General features: G+C 42.3%; 1 protein-coding gene across 2 annotated transcripts; it reads left to right on the plus strand.

Moving 5' to 3' along the window:
- The first annotated feature begins 476 nt into the window (after nucleotides 1–476).
- On the plus strand, nucleotides 477–22,934 carry smurf1 (SMAD specific E3 ubiquitin protein ligase 1). 2 transcript variants are annotated; one of them, XM_061846647.1, is made up of 18 exons: nucleotides 477–759; nucleotides 8,680–8,718; nucleotides 10,685–10,793; nucleotides 11,081–11,214; nucleotides 11,321–11,386; nucleotides 11,505–11,580; nucleotides 11,951–12,162; nucleotides 12,251–12,335; nucleotides 14,187–14,333; nucleotides 14,653–14,881; nucleotides 15,754–15,857; nucleotides 16,078–16,192; nucleotides 16,278–16,456; nucleotides 17,888–18,025; nucleotides 19,610–19,730; nucleotides 19,832–20,033; nucleotides 21,352–21,436; nucleotides 21,517–22,934. In XM_061846647.1, the coding sequence occupies exons 1-18, from the start codon at nucleotides 705–707 to the stop codon at nucleotides 21,614–21,616; spliced, it is 2,196 nt and encodes a 731-aa protein (XP_061702631.1). In that variant the 5' UTR covers nucleotides 477–704; the 3' UTR covers nucleotides 21,617–22,934. The 2 variants fall into 2 exon arrangements, with proteins under 2 accessions (XP_061702631.1, XP_061702633.1); XM_061846649.1 differs by having other exon boundaries at nucleotides 21,361–21,436.
- The last annotated feature ends 1,125 nt before the right edge of the window (nucleotides 22,935–24,059 follow it).

Here is a 24,059-nt window from a genome sequence, read left to right on the forward strand (position 1 = left end):
TTCCTTTGTGATATTTGGGGTGACTGTACTGAGCAAAGTTTTTAAAGTAAAATATGTTTGCAAACATTGTTATCGAGCATTAAATTAAGAACAAATTTTGTTTCAACTTCTTCCTGGTGTTTTGCTTTGTATTCGTATGCATCATACACGCTTCAAACCTCAACATCCGTCAATTTAAAAGAGAAAATATGAAACTGAATCAGATTTATTGTGCTTTGGAACCATCAGAGGAACACAACAAAATCCAGTTTCAATGGTCTGGTGTTGTCTTCAGTTCATTTTAAAGATGTTTTTTATGATAACTGGCGAGCATGATAAGTTATGGTGAATGATAAATACATAATAGCATTTATTAGCAGGGCAAATCCAAAAATAAGAGAAAAAGAATGTTACTTTTGTGCAGGGACTTCCACGGACACGCCCACCGGACGCGAGCACCTACGGCTGCACAGTGAAGACTATGACGTCATGACGTGCTTGAGCCTGCCCGAAAATGTTCTCCGCTGTTGTTGGATTTCAAAGAAGCGCAGGACTTTGCGATGAAATAAAACGTTCGCACCCATGAAGAACCGAAAAACAAACCGCGTGTTTGTCATCTGAAGACATTCTCCGTCCGACTGAGTCGTCGAACGGTCTCTCTTCGGAGACCCGAAGGGGAGATTTGTCGGATCGCTTTTTTTTTTTTCTCTCTCTCTCACGGAGGGATGTCGAATCCTGGGACTCGGAGGAACGGGTCCAGCATCAAAATCCGACTGACAGGTAATAATAATAATTTAAAAAAAAAATCAATAAATAATCGAGACCGTAAGACCCCCCCCCCACACGTTGTATGTTTGAATTTGGACCTTCGGTGCACTGCGGGGTATCGTTTGTTATGTGTGACCACACGAAGTAGCTTTGAAGGTCTGCTTGTTGCCTAAACATCCGGTTTTTGTGCACTAGACACAGGCACAAGTGCTAGCTTGTTAGCCGCGTTGCTAGCCCCAATTGCCCAAGGGAAAGTCGAGAAAGCAGTCCACTTGCGAGAGATAATTCACCGTCCTGCGGAACTTGCACTCGAGCCAACAGCCTATTCTTAGCCGCTGGGGTCATTGGAAACACAGCCGCTTGAAAAAACCATTAATACGTGATGAATTAATGATTAACACTAGCCTGTCGTTGTTAGCTCGCTCTAACGCTGTAGTTATCGTTGACCGCTGCTGCTCGTTAGTTACGCCCATCTGGGGGGGCTAACCAACCACCACCCCAATGTAACCTTTACACTTAACCGCATAAGAACACAATGTATCAGTTTCCTGATGTTAACAGCCGGCGGTAGCGACAGCGAGTTTCATCATGATAATAATTGATAGACATCACAATGCCAAGTCTGCAGTAGTTATCGGTGTCTCCCTTTTTTTTTTTTAAATTGTATTTCGGCTGCACAATTCCATCATTTAAAGTCATTTTGGGCGTTCGAGCTCTGCTGTGCTGCAGTCTCTCTGAGACAGGGACACAGCCGAAACAATGGCCACTCACTGTAGCCGGTGTGACCCCAATGGGCTCCCGGGGGCCTCCATTCAAATGGAAATATGTCTCTGCGCCTAGGGCTAGTCTCCTTGGTCACCTGATGCTCAACTGAGCAATCACACCCAAGAATTGTCTTAATTGGAGGTTTAATGCACATATTTTGCATTAGAAACAATCTCACGTGACGGCACGCTGCCAAACAAAGGCGTCACAGATAGTGTACACTGTTACACAAGATTATTTACGGACCTTCTGCAATCAGTTGGAAAATCATTTAATTCCCCTGAAAATCAGTATATGAACAAAGATGCATTATTTGTTGTAAATAAATTTGTGGACTGATATGCCACAGGACACTAGTCACTAATCCGCTGATGTATACACACTCGGTAGACACTTTGTTAGCTACACAGAATAATCTCATAATATGCAATGGGTCGCATGCTGTGTATTTGTTATCCGGGCCTTCATTTAATAAGGACTTAATCCACCACTATTACTGCATCACAATTTTAGAAACCATTTATGCTATACAAAAAGCCAATATAACAACATGCAACTGTATCACAAACATCATGTGGAGCAGTTCAGTATTAATATTGCTCTAATAACTTGACAAAAACATAAAACGTTTCAATGAAATACATCATATTCACCTGAGAGGCTGATAATCACTCCGGAAATGTGCAGATCGTTGCAGATGATTGTTATGCCAGTCCGAAGTTGGCTTTAACAGGTTTGGTATGATCAACCAGAGGACGAAAATATGCTGACATCATTGAGAACTAGTGCACTGGCCCTATCGGGGTGAAATTAGAAAATCTGATTTGCTAAAGAAACAGTGACAGCCCCATTGCTGTTATACAGTAGTTTAAAGTGCATCAGTCAGGTCTTGTAAAGGTCCTGGGCAGATTAGATTCACATGAAATCGCATAGAAGCTATATTCCGATTGGACAAGCAATCCAACATCCACATACGGTACATGTACTGGAAGCCATGGCAGCCAAGGGAAACAGTGCAAAAAATGAAAAGGCTGTTTTGAATCTATGAATTTAATTTCATGGAACGATAAAAAGAAGAGGTTGTACATGTTAGGTTATGGCTTCTGATCGTGTTTGAGGTGGAAATGCCTTGCTGAGCACGACTTTCCACCGCTGTATCCAAATCAAGAGCTGTACCAAAATGTTTTGACAAAGATAAATCAGAGAGGTGCACTTAATCGTGTCTCTAGACTAGAATTTTGTTGTTATTGAGGCCTGGTGGCGAAAAAGCTCATCTGTATTCGTGATGGTCACTCGACACTCTTGGTAAATTGGCAGTCTTTTGTGACACAAACTCAGAAATCCAACAAAATCACACCTTTTTTTTGGACAATTCTCAGCCAACTGAGCCCTGATGATAGAAAGTAGAGAAAGTGTGATCAGTGTATGTGTGAGCCAGACACGCATTATTTCTGCTTGAATGCAAACAAAGGTTATTGCCCCCTGACTCTGCGCCGCCCCTACAGGTATGAGGGGTATTCTAGTTGGCTGAGGAATGTGCGATGAACCAGTGGCACGGTAATGGTCTTTGGCTGGCCAATGTGTTTTTGTTGAGTCTGTCGAGCAGAGGGGATGTTTGGCCTACATTAGCACAAGGTTTGTGCGCCTGTGGGTGGGAGACAGACACAAAGGCTTGGGCCCTCTGATTTGAGTAACATATTTCACTGAGAGCCACTTGTTTGGCTGAAATATAGACATTTTCATTTTCCCAAGTGATGAGGTATTTGATAGCTCAATTTTTCTCAAGCACAGTACTGTAATGTTGATATTATCCACTCATGAAGTACTCCTCCTCTTAGCTGCTTTCACATCAGGTTGATGGTCGACGATTGTACGTGGTCCTGGAATTCGTCCCTCATTTGCGTGTCTAAGAGGTTTTAAGAATGTCAAAGCAATAGCAGTAATAGGAAACACCTCGGTTGATTGGTCTAGATCTTCAACTCATTAGGATTTTGCACAGTCCACCTGCAAAGGATGCTCAGTTTTAGTTAGTGCTTCCTGGGCTGACACAACACGCTGTTTGAAGCACGTCCATGAGGTCACAACTTGATTGGAAAGCTTTAATAGCATATTATTTGATGGGGGGAAATGGTGTCTGCTTGCTAAAATAATTTTTTTTTTCCAACCCATGTGTAGACCATCTATTTGTTATAGCGATTGTGCTCATTTGTCTTGAGTGCGGTGTGCTAAAAGTTATTTAAGTGGACTGTTGTCTATAGCACTTGTGCACCTACGTCATAAAATCATGTGACATCGCCATATTGCTAGTCAAACAGATCATTGTTGCAAGTTAATTCCGTTGAAACAAAACGAAAATATGTCTTATAGCACGACATTCAGAGTTTTGTCTGATACTGTTAAACATTTTGAAGGCGATAATAAATGAAGGTACGCGGAAAAATGAGACATAGAGGAGCCATATTTCATGCCGAATTCGATGTTTTCGCTGATAAGAAAGTGGACTGTTAATTCACTTGCACTTGTCTTGGACAACTAGATCTACACATGTATCTGATGAGTAAGTAGTCGAGATTTACACAGAAAAGTTTGAAAGCGTATAAAAGTCTGGACGCATACAAATACTTAGTTTCTGGATCTCTTCTCAATCAGGAATAAATCCCACATAGTGACGGACCCACTCGGATTTTTTCAATACAAATACCAATATTTAAATAAATGACCCCTGGTTTCACACAAACTTGCATTCTTTAACTATGACCGGGAAAAAAAAATTAGGACAGGGAGTCGTCTCCGCCGTACACGGAAGCATATCGCGGGCACACGTTAACCGTAAACCTCTCTGCAACAGATGTTTTTTTTTTTTTCTTAAATGTGCATTGTTCTCAAATGAGTCAATTTGGGATTATGAATACTTCTTTCTTATTTGAGATTGACAAGAATAATTCCGACCTGAAATGAAATGATCTCTACACAGGCGTGTGTATTTCGTTGGGCACCATCCATCACGTTTAATTGCCGAAATCCATCAATCTTTTCTCGTCTTTTCAGCTGGTATTCTATAGAATGATATCTTTGAAGAACTGTGTTGTTGATTGTGATAACTGACAGCACAACAAGTCTCTGGGAATTTGAAAAATCTGCTCCGGTTCAACGGCTCCCGCACTGCAGAGCAGCTAGGTTTGACCGGCAATATGGCGCCATGAAAAACTGTGACGTCGCGTGCACGAGGTCTATTAGTGGGGTTTTAATTTTTAGCTTTCGGTATTCATACTTGACCTGAAACAAACGCACCTACTCCAGAGGTCACTTGCAACAGGAACCTCTTGAAGTGGTGTCAGCCATTATGATGGCATTCACACTTGACCACATGTAGCTCACTACTGCACCAGAAGTCATTGCACCAGTTTGTTTTAACTAAGGCAATCCTGCCTAGTGTAACTGCAGAGTTATTTTTACACGTTTCGAAGATGAGCAAATACCCACAATGCCATGACGACAACAGCATATTGCTGTTACTTTGTTTTAAAGTGCAGACAACCTTGGATAATGAACATCATGTTCTGAGGGAATGATCGACTATGATAAATGTAATAGTTATAGTTTCACTCAGTAGAGTCCGATTGTTGGCAAGGAAGTCAAAATTGGGGATCATAATTTGCACTAGCAATTCGCATTCTTCTCACACAATGGCTGCAGCAATGAAATATTTTTAAAATCGGTTATACCACTGCTGCTTATTGATTTAATACATTTTCCTTATTAAACAACAAAATGTGCATGTGTATGTTTTTTAAAGGTCAAGTGTTATGAAATGGATTATTTATAGTATGTTATTAATGGAAAAAACGGCAGCCAGTATGGACCCCTTCGCTTTTTCGCCACAAAACATGATTTTGACGTCTATGACTTTTTGTAACTCCCGCCATAAAAATCCTCTCGAGGGATTTCGACAAGAAGCAGGAAGTGACGTTGGAGGCAGTAGCGTGCTCAAGCGGAGTCGTTTGTTGCTATTAGTTTTACCTGCGGGAAGGTAGCTCATTGTTCTTTTGTGTTAGTCAAAATGCCGGCTCGTTGCATTGCTGGATATTGCTCGAACACTCGAGAAGATGGATTTACCTTTCCAAGAGAACCGGTTCGTCGTGAAAAATGGATCCCACGGATGCAAAGGATGAGACCTTTGTGGGTTCCAAATGACAGGTAGGTGTGTATACAGCTACTAAAAAAAATAATAGTTTGGGGGGGATCATGTAATCCATCTCTCATGACAAAAGATCCGCGTACGTATGACAGGGGTGCTAAATGTGACGATGTGCGTGTCGGACGGCTTCCGCGTCAGGCTCGCCCGGTGAGGGCTTGTGAGATGTTCTCTTCTTTGAAAAGAGCTTCCGTGTCTCATAGTAGATGGGCGGACGAGCCGCCGGCCAAGCCGTGCTTCGCAGACGTGCACGGCTTCGGCCGGGCTGGCTCATACATACTGTCTGGGAGTCTGTTGTTAGATGTAATCCACATATCATCTAAATATGACTCGAAACAATAGGGTAATATTGCATCGGAGACTTGACTCGATTGTGAGATGTTTGTCTTCTTCGAACAGAGTTTCCGTGTCTGAAGGGGCGTGTCCCATAGTTGGGGCCACAGCGTGTTGTCAATGGCGAATGTCCGGAGTGACGTCACGGGCAGGTGATACAGCCAATATGGCGACCACTGGGATGTCGAATGAGACTTCCGCAACTTTGCGCATGGATGACGCGCTCTCCGCTCATACTTATTTTTTCGTATGGACATTGAAGTGAATAACTTTTTATAACATTTTAGAATGTTTATAGGGATGACACTTAACCTTTCAGTTACCCTTTGTTGGTGGTCACTTTTTCGCAGTCTTTCCTGTTTGCCTGCCAGCATCGCGCCGACTTATTTCTACACGAGTGACACATCACTCTGCAGTAACATTAGTATGTGTAAAAATGATCACTGTGAAGATATTTCATCTTTTGTGTAAGTCATCGTATCACAAATGTTTCACTTAAATGTCAATGTACAATCTCTCGTGGTGGTTGTCAAAATGTTTATTACATGAGCTCAATTGGATAACAGGGGAAAAGTGTTACGCAATACATGCTATAAAACTAAAGATAAGAAAAATGAAACATACACAGCAATGCATATGTAGTGTGGGCCATGTAGCTATGCATGGCATTTTCTTGTTTCTTGTGACACCAGTGAATATTTAAGGCCAAAAAAAAAGAAAAACGAAAGCATGGTTTGGTCAAAGTGTTGTTTTGTCTAGCGAAGAGGGAAGTTTTTGGGCTTACTGCACAAAACATTGTCAACTGAACGTTTGCATGCTCGGCAAGGCGTGCTTATTGGATTTGGATGCCAAGTATTTGGATTGTGTGCCAATTGGCTCATTCGGCATGGGATACTCACAAGACACGGTCGAAAAGGAAGCAATGAAGGAAAAAGATAATGAAAAATTTGTTCGGGACTCAAGAATGGAGGAATAAAAATCCCCCACAAAGTAGCTTGCAAGTGAGGAAATGAGAGAGGGAGACAACATTTAGTAGGCAACCTAAGCACCTCTAATCCTCTCACGGCCTTGCTTGAGCCTGCAGCTTGTCCGCAAATGTACACATGTATCCTCGTTGAAAAGAGGACAAGCACATAAATGAAGCTACCTATTTTTTTGTGTGTGGCTGCGTTCATGCAATCCCGTTGATGTGTTCGGATGCTAGTGATTTTTTTTTATCAAGGATTTATCCAGATTTTTTTTCCCCGCTATTGTCACAGCAAGTGATGACAGTGTCAAACACAGGCCGCTCTAAAACAGTAAAATCTTGTCTAAATTGTAATATTTGATCTTTCATGGCTTATTCTGTGGGTCGCGATCAGGAAACGTGACATGGCTTTGTGTGTGCTCGTTTCAACTGTCAAATTCTCGCATGGATATAGAACATGCGGTTTGTTGTGCCGAAATAGCATATTGTGGCTTTTGAATTCCTTCATGCAGCAGTCGCTCACTTCTTCTGCGGCGCTCTTGTGATGTTTCTCCTCGTTTCCCCCCAAGACCGGATGAAAAGGATTCTTCCACTGCTGACTCCCACCGGTTCCCAGGTTCTCTTAAAAAAGAGCAGGCTTGAATGCCAAAAAGGAAAAGCAGCAGTAGGGAAGTAGAGAACCAGCTGAGAGGCTAGCTGTGCATGTGTGTGTGTGTCTTTACCAGGCATGACCTTGGTAGAAAGAGGAATTTCCTGAAATGCTAAGAAAGGCCCCGTCACACGTTTAGTTCCAAGGAAGAGCCGGGGGGGGGGGGGGGGGGGGGGGAACCAAAGTCTGAGATTGGGTAAAAAATCTTGCCCCTCTCTCGTTCCTGGCAGGAGACGCACGGAAGAGTAAAGAGGGTGGGTGGTAGTTGAGCAGTGACACAGAAGGAATGTAAGCAGATTCAGGATAGATAAAGAAATGGGATTCTATTTGTCTCTAAGTTGCGCTTCTCTGGTGGTGATGTCTCACTGTGGAATGTGTGAGTCAAGGAAAAAGGGAAGGACATTTTGCAGCCATTCTCCACTGGTTATTCACAGGAAGTAGACGAGGACACAGCAGACATATCTCCGCCACCACAGTCACCACATCCTAAACCTCCGGCCGACTAACTTCCTTAACGGCCGTCTGGGCCAAAAGTAAACCGTTTCACATTTTTAATTGGAAGAGAGAGGCAGGATAACCATGCGGGGGTGGGGGGGGAGGCTTCACAAATCAATTAGTACCAGTCTGTCAATCAATAGTTGATGAGATTGCTCGGGGCCACAACATCGCCACCATTTTTTTCTGCCCCCGACAGTGTCCACTTTTTGGGGCATCAGATAATCCACTGCTAAATACCATTACAAGCTGTATACAGTGTAAAATAAATGAATGGACTGTCCTACTCTCACTGTGGGTGGCCCGTGTGAGTGTGCATCTCCTCTCAACCCCCCCCCCCCCCACCACCACCACCACCACCACCATACTTCTGCATTATTTTTTAAAGTTTTATCACAGGTCCTTTTAAGGCAGACTTTCTTTTTTTTTTTTTTTTTTTCCTGAACAGCAGGATGCATTGTGGTAACCTACGCAATTTAGAATGTTTGTGTGTGCTCCATATTCATTGTGTTCTGTCTTTTCCCACAGTATTATGTGCCAAGAACCTAGCAAAGAAAGACTTCTTTCGTAAGTTACTCTTTTGTTTTTCATATGCATTAATGCTGTGCCATGCTGACATCTTTAGATCTGTGGATGATTTAATGAGGTTCTTTGTGCAGCACCTACAGTTAAGAAAAATAAGTATTTGAACACCCTGCTATATTGCAAATTCTCCCACTTAGAAATCATGCTAGGGTTCTGAAATTCTCATCGTAGGTGCATGTACACTGTGAGAGAGAGAATCTAAAAAGAAAAATCCAGAAATCACAATGTAAGATTTTTTTAACTATTCATTTGTGTGATACAGCTGCAAATAAGTATTTGAACACCTGTCCATCAGCTAGAATTCTGACCTGTTTGTCCGCCTTAAAAGTCCACAACCACTCCATGATTTATCCTGTATCAGATTCACCTGTGTCAGATCGTTAGCTGCATAAGGACACCTGTCCACCCCATAAAATCAGTAAGACTCGAACTTGGAACATGGCCAAGACCAAAGAGCTATCCAAAGACACCAGAGACAAAATTGTACAACTCCACACGGCTGGAAAGTTCTGTGGAGAAATTGCCAAGCAGTTTGGTGAAAAAAGGTCCACTGTTGGAGCAATCATTAGAAAATGGAAGAACTAAGAGCTGAACATGTTGGTCAATCTCAATCGTAGTGAAGCCCCATGCAAGATATCACCTCGTGGGGTCTCAATGATCCTTAGAAAGGTGAGGAATCAGCCCAGGACTACACGACAGGACTTGGTCAATGACCTGAAAAGTGCTGAGACCACCGTTTCCAAGGGGAATGTTGGTAATACACTAAGACGTCAAGGTTTGAAATCATGCATGGCACGGAAGGTTCCTCTGCTTAAACCAGGACATGTCAAGGCCCGTCTTAAGTTTGCCAATGACCATTTGGATGACACAGAGGAGTAATCGGAAGAACGTTTTGTGGTCAGATGAGACCCAAATGGAACTTTTTGGTCATAATTCCACGAACTGTGTTTGGAGGAAGACGAATGATGAGTTCTATTCCAAGAACACCATCCCTACTGTGAACCATGGGGGTGGTAGCATCATGCTTTGGGGGTGTTTTTCTGCACATGGGACAGGATGACTGCACTGTATTAAGGAGAGGATGACCGAGGCCATGTATTGTGAGATTTTGGGGAACAACCCCTTTCCCTCAGTCAGAGCATTGAAGATGGGTCGTGGCTGGGTCTTTCAACATGACAATGACCCGAAGCACACAGCCGGGAAAACCAAGGAGTGGCTTCGTAAGAAGCATATCAAGGTCCTGGCATGGCTTAGCCAGTCTCCAAACCTAAACCCAATAGATAATCTTTGGAGGGACCTGAAACTCCGTGTTTCTCAGTGACAGCCAACAAACCTGACTGATCTAGAGAAGATCTGTTTGGGTCAAAATCCCTCCTGCAGTGTGTGCAAACCTGGTGAACAACTACAGGAAATGTTTGACCTCTGTAATTGCAAACAAAGGCTACTGGACCAAATATTATCACTGGTTTTGTCAGGTGTTCAAATACTTATTTGCAGCTGTATCACACAGATAAATCGTTAAAAAAATCATACATGGTGATTTCTGGATTTTTCTTTTTAGATTATCTCTCTCACAGTGGATATGCACCTACGATGAAAATTTCAGACCCCTCCATGATTTCTAAGTGGGAGAACATGCAATGTAGCAGGGTGTTCAAATTCTTATTTTCTTCACTGTATTTTGTTACGATTTGTGTTGAATTGATATTTTGTTTTTCTTTTCTGGATTTAACTCCATAACTATGCATAATGTTACAGTGACTTATAATATTAAAGGTACTTTTTAAGAAAAAATGTCTGCTTATTTATTTTTTTTCTGAAGACATGGGACGACTGTATTCTTTTATGTTGATCACGATGTTGCTACTGGAGCGCTACATATTTTTTTGGGTGTAAAACATTTGAGACCCACTCGGTTAGATGGTAACAGATAACATTTGATACGCAGGTCTCCCCGATCCTTTTGCCAAGGTTGTGGTGGACGGATCAGGTCAATGCCACTCGACAGACACAGTCAAGAGCACACTGGACCCCAAATGGAATCAGCACTACGACCTGTAAGTAATCCCTTTGCCCACACGCAACAACTCTTATAGACTGCGAGTGAGCTAGCCTGTTCTCACTGCGTCCTACTAGTTCTGCTTCAGCAATCACATGATTTTCTGTCACTTGTCACCCGTGGGTGTGGTTTGCACAGTTTACATATGTGTTTCTCTCGGTGAGACACTTCAAACTTCCTCTTGTACATTGTGCTGATGTTAGGTTATTTATTATAGGTCGTGTTGTTTGTTGCAATGTATGATCCTGCCCAAAAAAAATAGCATGATGTGTTTTTTTTTTTCAGCTACATTGGAAAAGCAGACTCGATCACCATCAGTATATGGAACCACAAGAAGATCCATAAACGGCAAGGGGCAGGCTTCTTAGGGTGCATTAGACTTCTTTCAAACGCCATCAGCAGACTAAAAGACACGGGATGTAAGGGCTCTCTTCTCTTCATAAAGCTGCTTGTACAAAAACGCTGCATGAATGCGGCATGTGGAATAGAAAACCAAGCAATGTGTCGTTTTATGTCTCCCTCCAGACCAGCGGCTAGATCTTTGTAAACTGAACCCCTCAGACAGTGACGCAGTGCGGGGACAGATTGTAGGTGAGGCTGCGCACAAATGCAATATTAGTTCTTCTTTGGTCTTTCCGCATGTAAAGTCAGGCCAAAATATTCATGGTCTGACATTTAAATCAAAATTCCTCTTTTGTTTTTTTTCCAGTGAGCCTGCAGACACGAGACCGCATAGGTAGCGGAGGCCCTGTGGTGGACTGTCGAGGTCTATTAGAAAATGATGGGTGAGTGTGCCACCAAATGTTTATCATCTCAACATCAAATTGTGACCCTCGAGGATGAAAATATCTATTACTCTCTTCTACTTGGATACACGGACGGAGTTTCTTGACGCAATGATGATATTGTAATTTACCAACTTCCCCCACAAGGTCAAGCAAATATATATAACATGTATAAATGAACTTTCAACTGCATGGTATCAGAATTAATGAGAATTTCCAGAATATGTCCAGTGGGATAAAATCTAGTTTTACATATTTACCCGTTTATGAAATTTGACCTGTTTCGTGGACATTGAACATTCCCAGTTTGGTGTAAGTCGTGATATTTCAATAACATTTTGTGTGTTCATGTGTTTGACTCTTTGTGTAGGCCTGTGTTAGAGGGATGTTTCAGTGAAGAACCGCTGCCTTATTCCGACCCCACTGGTGCCGCGGGTGGCGGGAACTGCCGTCTCGACTCACCCAGTCAAGAAAACCGTCTTCAGTCCCAGCGAATTCGGGGGCAGGATTCCCGAGGCCATGGCCACACCCCTCAGAACAGACCTCACGGGCACCAACCGCCTGACCTGCCTGAAGGATATGGTCAGTAAAACATATCTCTTATCTTGTCACTCTCACAACCAAATTCCTCATTGACTCGTCATATTCTCATGTGTTCCTTCTCAAACAGAGCAGCGAACAACAGTGCAGGGCCAGGTGTACTTCCTTCACACACAGACAGGTGTCAGCACTTGGCATGACCCTCGGATACCAAGGTACGATTCCCACATACTGTGGAGCCTCAGCTCACAAACACAACGGTTGATGAACAATTCTGTTTAAGAACAATATTTTGGAACAAATATTGCTTAGTGGCGACACGGTGGCTCAGCTGGTTAAGCGTTGTCCTCACAGTTCTGAGATCCCCGGTTCAATCCTGCCCCCGCCTGTGTGGAGTTTGCATGTTCCCCCCGTGCCTGCGTGGGTTTCCTCCGGACACTCCGGTTTCCTCCCACATCCCAAAAACATGCAACATTAATTGGACACTCTAATTCCCCCTAGGTGTGATTGTGAGTGCAGATGTTTGTCTCGATGTGCCCTGCGATTGGCTGGCAATCAGTTCAGGGTGTACCCCGCCTCCTGCCCATTGACATCCAGGATAGTCTCCAGCACTCCGCACAACCCTTGTGAGGATAAGCAGCTAAGAAAATCGATTGATGGATATTGCTTCGCTTCAAACACTATACAGTACTTCGGTTTTATGAACAGTCTTGACAGTGACTCGCATCACGCATTTGTGCTTTTGCTCATTCTGTGTAAAGTGTTCACACCATGCATCATATGTTGTATCTTTTTTTTTTTTTTTTTTTTTGCTCACAATAAGCCCTGTATTTGGTTCCAAATAAACTAAAAACTGCAATCACTAGTGTTATTAAGAAGTCTAAATGTATTACTTTTGAAAAAAGGAAGTAATACCTAAACATGAAAATCAATACAAATCATATGCTAAAAATTCATGCATTATACCAGGGACTCAATACGTCGATCGTGATCGACCGGTCGATTGCGATGCAGCCTTGGTTGATCGCGGAAAAAAAAACGTCAGGCAGTATTCCCTCTAAACTGTGCACATGCGCAATTGTGCACCGCTTATGCAGTCTCTTCGCAGATATTCTGCGTTGCACGCCAAAAAAAAAATCCAATGCAAATTGAAAGTATAACATACAGCTATTCAGTTTTTGGCATTTTGCAATGTGATTTAATGTGTGAGGGATGACTGGTTGATACGTCCAATCGCACAATTCACATCCGTACTGTAAAAAATGAAAAGAAGAAGCCACTGGCTTCTTTTAGGCAGCACACGGAACTTTCTCTAACAACGACTGCTGCTCCGCCACACTCTCTTTTTCCTAGTTTACCTTACCCCCGCTTCCTTAAAGACGTACACTCATAATTACTAATGTTACAGAACTTACGCAGCCCAAGAATGTGTTTTATAATGAAAGCGTCCAGCACCGCTGCTTTAGTTAGCAAAACAGTCTGGGCAACGTAGAGCAAAGACGAGTTAGGCATTCTGCTTATGTTTACTTTTGACATTAATGGAGAAAGTTAAAATGAAATGCTGTTGTTTTAAGATGCAATGACTGTCAGAATATGTGAATAATCGAAGAAAAAGTGGTTAAACTGGACGAGATGTTCTCTTTTTGAGTGGGAAAGGTCTGGTCTGAAGCCAAAGTAGAAAGTTCAGGATCAGATGGTGTTTAATTTTAAAATTCAACCTTGGCACAGCCTGATCAAGGATGAAAGCACAGACAATATAGTGCACAAAAAGCTAATTCTATATTTTAAATATACATATATTTTTATATATAGTATAATATATCACAAAACATTGATAACATAACTACGTAGGTAGCTCGCGAGAGGCTGGCTGCTTGAACAGTAGATCTTGGGGTAAAAAAGTATGGGCACCCCTGCATTAGAGAGTGGGATCTGAGTTGAGGTCAGTGCGACATGTAAAAAGCAAAGAGTACGTAAGGTCAGTGGTGTTTAGCGCTGGAAGGCGTAACACATTGTGTTGGAGTTTCCTATCCTGACTTGTGTGTGCTTGTGTGTTGCTGGTGCAGGGACCTGGCCAGTGTAAGCTGTGAGGAGCTTGGTCCCTTGCCAGTGGGCTGGGAGGTCCGAAGCACCGTGTCCGGACGCATTTACTTTGTGGACCACAATAACCGAACCACACAGTTCACAGACCCCCGTCTACATACCATCATCAGGTACCGGCATGCTCGGAATACTTCGATAAATGCCACCCCGTGGAGGTTTGCTCCTCGATGGGCGATATCCCCAACACATGGGGAAAAAGAAACAGTTTCAACACTAATCTGTTGTTAATCTCACTGCTTCAATGCGGAACTCGCATTGAATCTGAACATGACCTAATAAATGTTTGATTTTATGGAAATGTGGTCTTATAGTAGATTTAGCTGCTGTGTGTGCATGCCCCCATAATTCAGCACAAACATAGATCTTTATTTCATGGATTTTGTGGAATTTTGTTCATTTATCAAAATTGTTTTGTCTTCCCACCTTCAGCCAGCAATCCCAAGTGAAGGAATCCTCACAACCCCCCCAGATGGATGTGGGGGTTGAGGAGGGCGGAGTTGGTGGAATGGGCGGTGGTGTCGGTGGTGACGGGGATGTGGCGGCGCGCTATGAAAGAGATTTGGTCCATAAACTGAAGCTGCTACGTCACGAGCTTTCCCTGCAGCAGCCCCAAGCGGGACACTGTCGCATCGAGGTATCTCGTGAAGAGATATTTGAGGTGGGCACCGTTGTCCTTCGTTATTTTCTTAGTTACTGACGGTACACACACCCATCATATGATTGGCGTTGGATATTGTGCGTGCAGATAGGCTAGAAAAGAGCACTGACGGTCAAACAATCACGTGCCCCTAGTCGGTAGCTTTCTTAGTACGAGAATTCATTTAGACTACAAATTTCCATCTAACTCAAAGCCTTAGGGGCATATGCTGCCCATTACGTCATTTTTTGTGGCCATGTCTTCATGTTTCTTGCTAAACGGATTTGTTGTGTTAATTTTGGAAGAAAATGTGGATCAAAGTAATTTTTTTCCCTAACCTTTTTACAGTTATTACATTTTTTTTTTCAACAAATCCCTTTTTTGGCATAACTTCAATTAAGAATAGTTGTATACTAATATTTGTTTGTCAATATTTTCAATTACTTATACAATGGCAATGAAATGTTCTGTCAATGTGTATATGGAAATGTATGATAAGGTGATCATTCATTTGTATGATTTTAATAACCGCTGTCTGGAGAAAACCACAACTACAATGTGGCCTGCCACACAAAATAATAAACACGGGGTAATTTCAAACAATTACACTAATGCATCGCAGTTTATTTTAGCTTTAGCATTGATGACATAGAAATGATTCATTTAGTGTATCTGGAAAGTTTAACCCGTTTCTTTTCATGTTCACTTGAAACAAGCAGTCTAAAATATTAAACAAAATGGATTAAAAAAACAGAGACAAGTTTATGATACTTTTTTCAGTGCACAAAAATGGATTGCAGACCCCTTGTTTGGACACATGTAACACACATATATTACTGTTTTAGTGTTTTTTTTAAGATAATAATCAAGATTGTTCACGTCTGATGTGTTAGGAGTCGTATCGGCAGATAATGAAGATGAGGCCCAAAGATCTGAAGAAGCGTCTCATGGTTAAATTCAGAGGGGAGGAAGGCCTGGACTACGGCGGCGTGGCCAGGTGAATTTCTATTTATACCAGTTTTGGAAGCAAGGTACTCATGGTTACAGTTACTGTATGCCCATGTTCACAAAGGTGGTACGCGGTTATGAGGACAATCCATAAAAATTAATTAACCATAGAGACCAGCATGATGAAACAAATGTTATGCTTCTTAGTGGGTTTTTTTTTGTCGTTTGAATGAATTTGAGCCGCATAACATTGTAGTTGTTCTCTGTAGGGAGTGGCTGTACCTGCTGTGTCATGAAATGTTGAACCCTTATTACGGCCTCTTCCAATACTCCACTGACAATATCTACACATTACAGATCAACCCCGACTCCTCCATTAACCCAGTGAGTATTCCGAAAACACACGCAACACTTCACAGTTGACCTCACAATTTATACAGTACATACAATGTATCTGCTCATATTCCAGGATCACCTATCATATTTCCACTTTGTGGGCCGCGTAATGGGGCTGGCAGTTTTTCATGGTCACTACATCAACGGGAGCTTCACGCTGCCCTTCTACAAACAGCTGCTCGGCAAACCCATTCAGCTCAATGACCTGGAGACCACCGACCCAGAGTTGCACAAGAGTCTCATCTGGATATTGTAAGTTAGAGCTCCTGCACACGAGTCGGCTTTTTATTACGGAATTCATTTTGGTACATTTGCTTTGTGCGTGTCAATGTCAGCAGGGACAAAAGTTCAACCAAACAGTAGAATGGCTCTAGTGGATTGTAATCATTGACAACATGCTTTTTGTCAAGCAATTCATAAACTAGCCAGAGCTGATAATTTATAATTAAATATCGGGATCTGCAACAGAAAATCACTACGGCAACAAAATCATCCAATCATCCATTTTCTGCTCATCCTCACTAGCATTGCAGGTGATATCCCAGCTATCTTTAGGTGTGAGGCGGGGTACACCCTGGACTGGTCCCCTCCCAATCACAGAGCGCACACAAAAACACTCTCATTCACAACTGCTGCTAAGTGAGAGGCTTCAATCAACCTACCACACATGTTTTGGGGATGTGGGAGGAAACCGGAACACCGGGAGAATATCACACATGCAAACTCCACACAGGCGAGACCGGGATTTGAGTCCATGTGTGATGGTCTGAGCGCTCCCAGTGCTGAAAAGTCTTCTTGTGATTAACATGCATGCGCGTATATTAATGCGCATGCGCATATCTTTTGTAAACTTCCGGCCAGTCTGAAACATCCCCATCCATGCTTCAACGTGTGCCATTCGACAACTTGTCGCCGAGTGTTCATGTTCGCTAATGTTTCGGAGGAGTGCCTATATAAGGACGAGAAAGACGGACAAGGAGTCTTCTTTTCACCGCTGCTCTGGGAAACTACGCTACTTGGAACACTAACTTGGAATACCCGCTGTGATGAACATTTGCTTGTTCAGGAACACTCGTTCAACACTGGTGACTATTCGCCGTTGTGGCTCAACTACTCTGTTCTTGAACGCCTATTTTGTGTTTCTATTTTATCGTGTTTGTGTTGTGTTGATGAGTGTGAGATTAAAGTATCAGAAACACATTACAACTGCCTTGTCACATTTTGCTGGTTTGAACAAAGGGGACGTTAGTCTAAATTCACACATAACACTATGGACGTCTCAGAAAGCCGTTTGTTTTAAGGTTAGGGTTAGGATATAATGTATGTTAGCTTCCTCTATGTAGAAGAAGGAGGAGGAGGAATGAGAGCGGGGGATTTCCCAGTAAGCGTCGGCTACGTACCCAGAGTTCCTCTGTTAGTAACGCATGCGCATTGATCACAAGACTTTTCAGCACGGGGGAGGGCACAGACCGTTACACCGGTCCTCAGAACTGTGAACCAGATGCTAACCAGTCACCACCATCCCTTCGCCAACAAAATCGATACATCAGAAATGATTTTGTTCTTACAATGATAATGGATTTATGAAGTAAAAGGGAAGCAAAAGTAAATTCTGCTACAGTGTTGCACTCATGATACGACTAATTGTGTGTGTGTGTGTGTTTTTTTTTATGATGTCTGCAGAGAGAACGACATCACTTCGGTCCTGGACCACACATTCTGTGTGGAGCATAATGCCTTTGGAAAGTTCCTACAACATGAACTCAAACCTAATGGCCGTAACATCCCTGTTACTGAGGAGAACAAGAAGGAATATGTCAGGTAATGACAGTGTCAAGAAGCATACTTCCTACTCGGGGATCAACCAATTAGTCGACAAGTTGACTTTAATACTCCTTTGAGTCTGGAGTCGATGAATCGCTAATGGTGTACTTTTTGACGTATCATCTCTCAATTGGATTACGCCTGTCGGCTGCCCTAGAACGCTCTGCGGAACAGCCAATGGACCTTTCCGACTGGTGATCTTTAGTTCCACCCCCTTAGCTACAGTTGCCATGGCCCACAAGCTTTACTGCTCACATGCAAAATGCCGACTGAACAGAACAGGTTTGAAGTCGATTCTCTATTGTGTATACCAGATAACATTGGGTTATGTTTTTTGCCAAATGCGTCAGACTTGTCCAAGAGAGTTCTACAGAGAGGTCTCAACTATTTCATGCAAGTATATGTATATGGAATTAAGATTTTGGACGGAGCAGGACACAATGCCAGAGTTACAGCGAAATGTTGGGGATCGATGCAAAAACGTTTGACGCCTCACAAACTTCATATTAAAATCATACAGGATAAAATAGTGGAATCGTACCGCGCATGTACTTTTTGCTTGGAAAGATCATGAGTAATATCATTGTAGTCGTTATAAGTGAGTGGGTGTATTCATTTGACTTGGCTCGTAATCAAACCCAAAAGTCTGATGTGATACAAATGGGCAAATAGACATTTCTCTTGCATGACATGGTGCATTTACATATCCCTAACCCCGACTCTTCGGCATAAAACATTACGCACTTCATTCGGGAGGTCAGTGATACAATAAAAAAGTGAAAGTTGTTCTTGACACTTCGTCAACGGTGTTTTAGGCTTTGGAAATTGAATCAACCGGGCCCCTTGTAACCTAGCAGGATATCTTTCACCAGAATTGCACGTTCCGCAAGCGCATCTGAGGACCATTTTCTTCGTAACATTAACTTTTCCAAGCGCGGTACTGACAACCAGTATTGCTTGTGGGAAAATATGGCAGTAGGGGCGTGTCAAGCCAGGGGTTAAGACAATGTGGCTATCTGATTGGCTGTTATTTTACAAGTGATTGACAGGTCAGAAAGGTCCATTGTCCGGCCGACAAGGCAACACAGTATTCATACCTCCACCGAGGCTGGAGAATACAAAAATAAGCTTTTTGTGAGCGAAAATAGTGGTTATCTTAGCTAGCTTCTACTATTCCAAACTCCGCTAGTTTTTAAAGATTCATGCGAGCAGCAGAGAAACTCAGGAATTGGTGGCAAGGAAGAAGTGCAACGCTGCAACGTGCACTTCCATCGTCGTCCCCAAAATGTTAGGTCTAGTATACGTGGGCAACAACTGTGTGATTAAGAGAACTTTATTCATCTTGGAAGTTGTATAATTCACCACTCAGTAACAGGGGAACATCTGTGTAGCTTTACGACATTTCTGTTAGTCTATATTGCTGCCATATGCTGCAAAATGACTTCAACTCAACCACAAAAAGTCTCATCATTCAATCCCTACTTCCTACTTCACTTTTCACATTACTGATTATTGTCTATAAGAGATTATATCTTGATTTCACAGACTCAGCAAAAATGCCTTCTAATTGTTGATTTTCAGGCTTTATGTGAACTGGAGGTTTATGCGAGGAATTGAAGCCCAGTTTCTGGCACTCCAGAAGGGATTTAGTGAGCTTATCCCCCAACATCTCCTCAAACCTTTCGACCATAAAGAACTTGAGGTACGTATTTTTAAAGGGTACTTTCTTTCTAGTAACTGACTTTCCCTTTTCATTTCTGATGTTCATGAAGGCTTTTTCTTTCTCCGCTTCCCGTAATTTAGCTGATCATCGGCGGATTGGGGAAAATCGACTTGGCTGACTGGAAGACCAACACGCGCCTTAAGCACTGTACAAGTGAGAGCAACGTGGTGCGGTGGTTCTGGCAGGCGGTGGAGGCGTTCAGTGAGGAGAGGAGAGGACGCTTGCTGCAATTTGTCACGGGCTCCACCCGGGTCCCTTTACAGGGCTTCAAAGCACTGCAGGGTGGGTCATGCACCGGTTCAGTCGGACACATAATCCTTTCCTAATTGTCTATTCAATCTATTAATGCAGACATAGCCAATGATTAAAGGTTATTTCATTACATTTTAATGAGGTTTGCACTTCTTACAAGGAGACACAAGGCACCTGAAATGGCCATTTCCAGTGTTTGTCAACCTTTATCGAGGCCAAGGCACATACTGTATTTTACATGGGAAAAATATCACAGCACACCACCAAACAAATGTCACAAAAATTATAACCATGCAAATAATGATCTCAATTTACTTGGAAATTTTCTAACTGTGAAATCTGGGCCTTGTTTAGTTCAAACAAAGCTATTTTTCTGATGGGCAAAATGCAGATACATGGATTAACTTCTACCATCTAGTGGAAGGGAAAGTTATTGTTTTGCCTGTCACTATATACAGTGAAGAAAATAAGTATTTGAACACCCTGCTATTTTGCTAGTTCTCCCACTTAGAAATCATGAAGGTGTCTGGAATTTTCATCATAGGTGCACTGTGAGAGAGATAATCTAAAAAGAAAAATCCAGAAATCACAATGTATGATTTTTTTTTTTTTTAACAATTTGTGTGATACAGCTGCAAATAAGTATTTGAACACCTGTCTAAAACTTTTTGGTCATAATTCCACTAACTGTGTTTGGAGGAAGACGAATGATCCCAAGAACACAATCCCTACTGTGTAGCATGGGAATGGTAGCATCATCCTTTGGGGTGTTTTTCTGCACATGAAACAGGGCGACTGCACTGTATTAAGGAGAGGATGACCGCGGCCATGTATTGCGAGATTTTGGGGAACGACCCCTCTCCCTCAGTCAGAGCATTGAAGCTGGGTCGTAGGTAGGTCTTTCAACATGACAATGACCCGAAGCACACAGCCGGGAAAACCAAGGAGTGGCTCCGTAATAAGCATATCATGACATGCACCTACGATGAAAATTTCAGACCCCCCCATGATTTCTAAATGGGAGATCTTGCAATATAGCAGGGTGTTCACATACTTATTTTCTTCACTGTGTTGCTGGCAAAGATAAATGAACATAGGTGTGTTATTTGTGGTGTATAGATAAATCATTTAAGACCTGTTAAGTGAAACCAGATAATTTTCCACAGCACACCTCAGTATATCTCAGTGCATACTAATATGCTGCAGCACAGTGGTTGGAAATTACAAAAATACATTTTTCTAAACTGCTATATAATTAGTCGAATCAAAATAGTAATAATGGAACTCTATCAACTCTTGTTCTGTGTAGTACAATAGAGCAGTGATAACTAGAATGTATGTGTGTAAGGCTCTACAGGTTCTGCAGGACCAAGACTTTTTACCATCCATTTGATAGACGCCAACACTGACAACTTGCCGAAGGCACACACATGGTAAAGAAACAACAAATAACCTTTTTATTTATAAAAGCGGTCCCACTTTTGTTGGTCTAACCATCTCTCCCTGTGACTAGTTTTAACAGGATAGACATCCCCCCCTACGAGTCTTACGAGAAACTTTACGAGAAACTGCTGACTGCCGTGGAGGAGACATGTGGCTTCGCTGTGGAGTGAAAAACCCGACAACCAAACCGACGTCCACACGGGCCCACTCGTGCTTGCACTTGCGTTCAACTCTTTGACTTTTTTTTGAAAAAAATGTACACAACATGCACAGAACATGGAATATGCACAGAGTCCGCCGGATGGCCCGTTCCTGCCCGAAACGTTGGCAGTTAAGAGGAGGAAGCACAGCATGGAAGACAAATGGAGGGGGGGGGGGGGGTTAAAAAAAATTCTGATGTTTTGAAGAAGCATTTTTTATCTTTTCAGTTTTAAGAAGCTATGATGTCAACTCCTTGGAATGTCTACAGCCACAGCGAACTCGTCACCAATCATGAGCCTGCAAACAAACACGGTGCGATGACGTCTGGACGGAGAACAAAGCTTACCGACTGTGTGACATCCCGATCGACTGACCTTTACTCACGCGTTCACTTTTCGACCACCGTCGCGTACCCGAACGCGCGTCTACGCGCGTGTGCCCGCGAGACGGCGCGCGCCAGCTGATTCTTTTGTTCAAACGATCAAATGAGCCCGCTCTGTTAGATTACGTTTGTGTCTGTTCTGTTTATATGTACCTGCGACCACTCTGATCCACTCTTTATGTTTGATTATTTATTACTAAGTGATTACTGACCAAGCTGCTATATGCTCTGCAAGGAGCTCACACTAATCTGTTCATCCCTTTTCGCAGAGTTCATGGGTCAATTCACTTCCAATTCATAGTAATCCACAAAGTGGGTTTGGATTAATTTCTTTATTTTAGTTTTTTTTAACATGCATACTAATGCAAACATTCTTGACTGTGTGTACACTATGAATACCATGGTATGTTTATTGAGGTGAAAGGGAACAATCTTCCAAGTCTTGATTTTAAAATTTTGCTCTCCTGAGAGGTCAGGTGGCGCAGCGTTACGAATTTTCAAAATGAGCCAAGGAAATGGAAAGGAAGAGTCGGCTTTATGTGACCCGTTCAGTAAAAACTCTTGTTTTAATAACTTGGCGAATGTTCCCCTTGGGCAACCCTGACGTTTCTCTGTCCATATTGTTTCTCCAGCTCTTTGTCGAGCGGTCATTAACCTCAAGGCAGCCATGAATGAACAAACGCTTTAACCGGTCCTCCACAGATGTGAATGAATTAATAACAAATCTAACTCTTGAGTGAGAAATGTGGAAAATATCAGGCTTTACTGTAGATTGATGACTGTTAAGCAGAAGAGTTTCAATCTGCGTTTTTTTTAGGTTCTGACTTCACTGTGTATGATGCAAGAGTATTGAAACTTACTATGTATTAAAACATTTATGAAAAATACTGTAAATAAGATTATATTAAAAGAAATTGAATTGAAAATAACATTGATGTGTTGTGTGGTTACCTCTACTTTTTTTTTAAAAACAAAAATATCTGTCATTGTGGCACAGTGGAGTAGCTGGAAAGTGTTGGCCTCACAGTTCTGAGGTCCCAGGTTCAATCCCAGACCTGCCTGTGTGGAGTTTGAATGTTTTCCCCGTGCCTGCGTTGGTTTTCTCCAGGCACTCCGGTTTCCTCCCACATCCCAAAAACATGCGACATTAATTGGACACTTTAAATTGCCCCAAGGTGTGATTGTGAGTGCAACTGTTTTTCTCGACGTGTCCTGCGATTGGCTGGCAACCAGTTCAGGGTGTACCCCGCTTCCTGCCTGTTGACAGCTGGGATAGGCTCCAGCATTCCCTGGCACCCTTGTGAGGATAAGCGGCTAAGAAAATGAATGGATGAACATTAAAAAAAAGTGCACAATTATGGCAGCAGAATCATGTCAGACATCCTTAGTGTGTCACATGTGTGCCATTCCCATTCATGAAATTCCATCCGGAACGTCGTCCATACCAGCTTTGATCAACATTTTGACATAAAGAGGACGACTGTAGGGTCATAGGTCAATCTTTAAATGGAGAAGCTGTGCTTTGATCGACCTTCAGGAGGTGCGGCATCACCAGAAAACAAGAGCGTGCCCTTTGAGCAAATATTTTGAGAAAGCTCCTATTAAAGTCATTGGAATGTTATTTTAAATTTTTATTTCATGTTTTATGTTTATTGTATGTTTTGTGTAAGATGTAAGTTGGGTACATCACATGGTACAGATTGCAGTTTTTTATATTTATTTTTTGCTTTTGTTGTGCTCTGCGGTCAGTCCCCACTGTAAATGAGTAAATGTTCTATATTGCCTTTCCCGGTTAAATAAATGTAGAAAAGAAATGAAAACATACATCGCCAAACAGCCAATGAAAAGATATTCTATATCAAATGTTTGTTGACTGGGAAGAATGGTTTACAAAAAAAGTAAAGACATCAAGCATTCTTTTTTCTTCTCTCTGCTCTATTGTAAATTTAAATGTGTACATGACTTGATTTGAATGAAACTCATTTATTAGTGCATTTCGATTTTTGTTTGTCCTTACAAGAGTCCCTGTT

Source organism: Syngnathoides biaculeatus, chromosome 16 (genome assembly GCF_019802595.1).
Source record: "Syngnathoides biaculeatus isolate LvHL_M chromosome 16, ASM1980259v1, whole genome shotgun sequence".
Classification (NCBI taxonomy): Eukaryota; Metazoa; Chordata; class Actinopteri; order Syngnathiformes; family Syngnathidae; genus Syngnathoides; species Syngnathoides biaculeatus.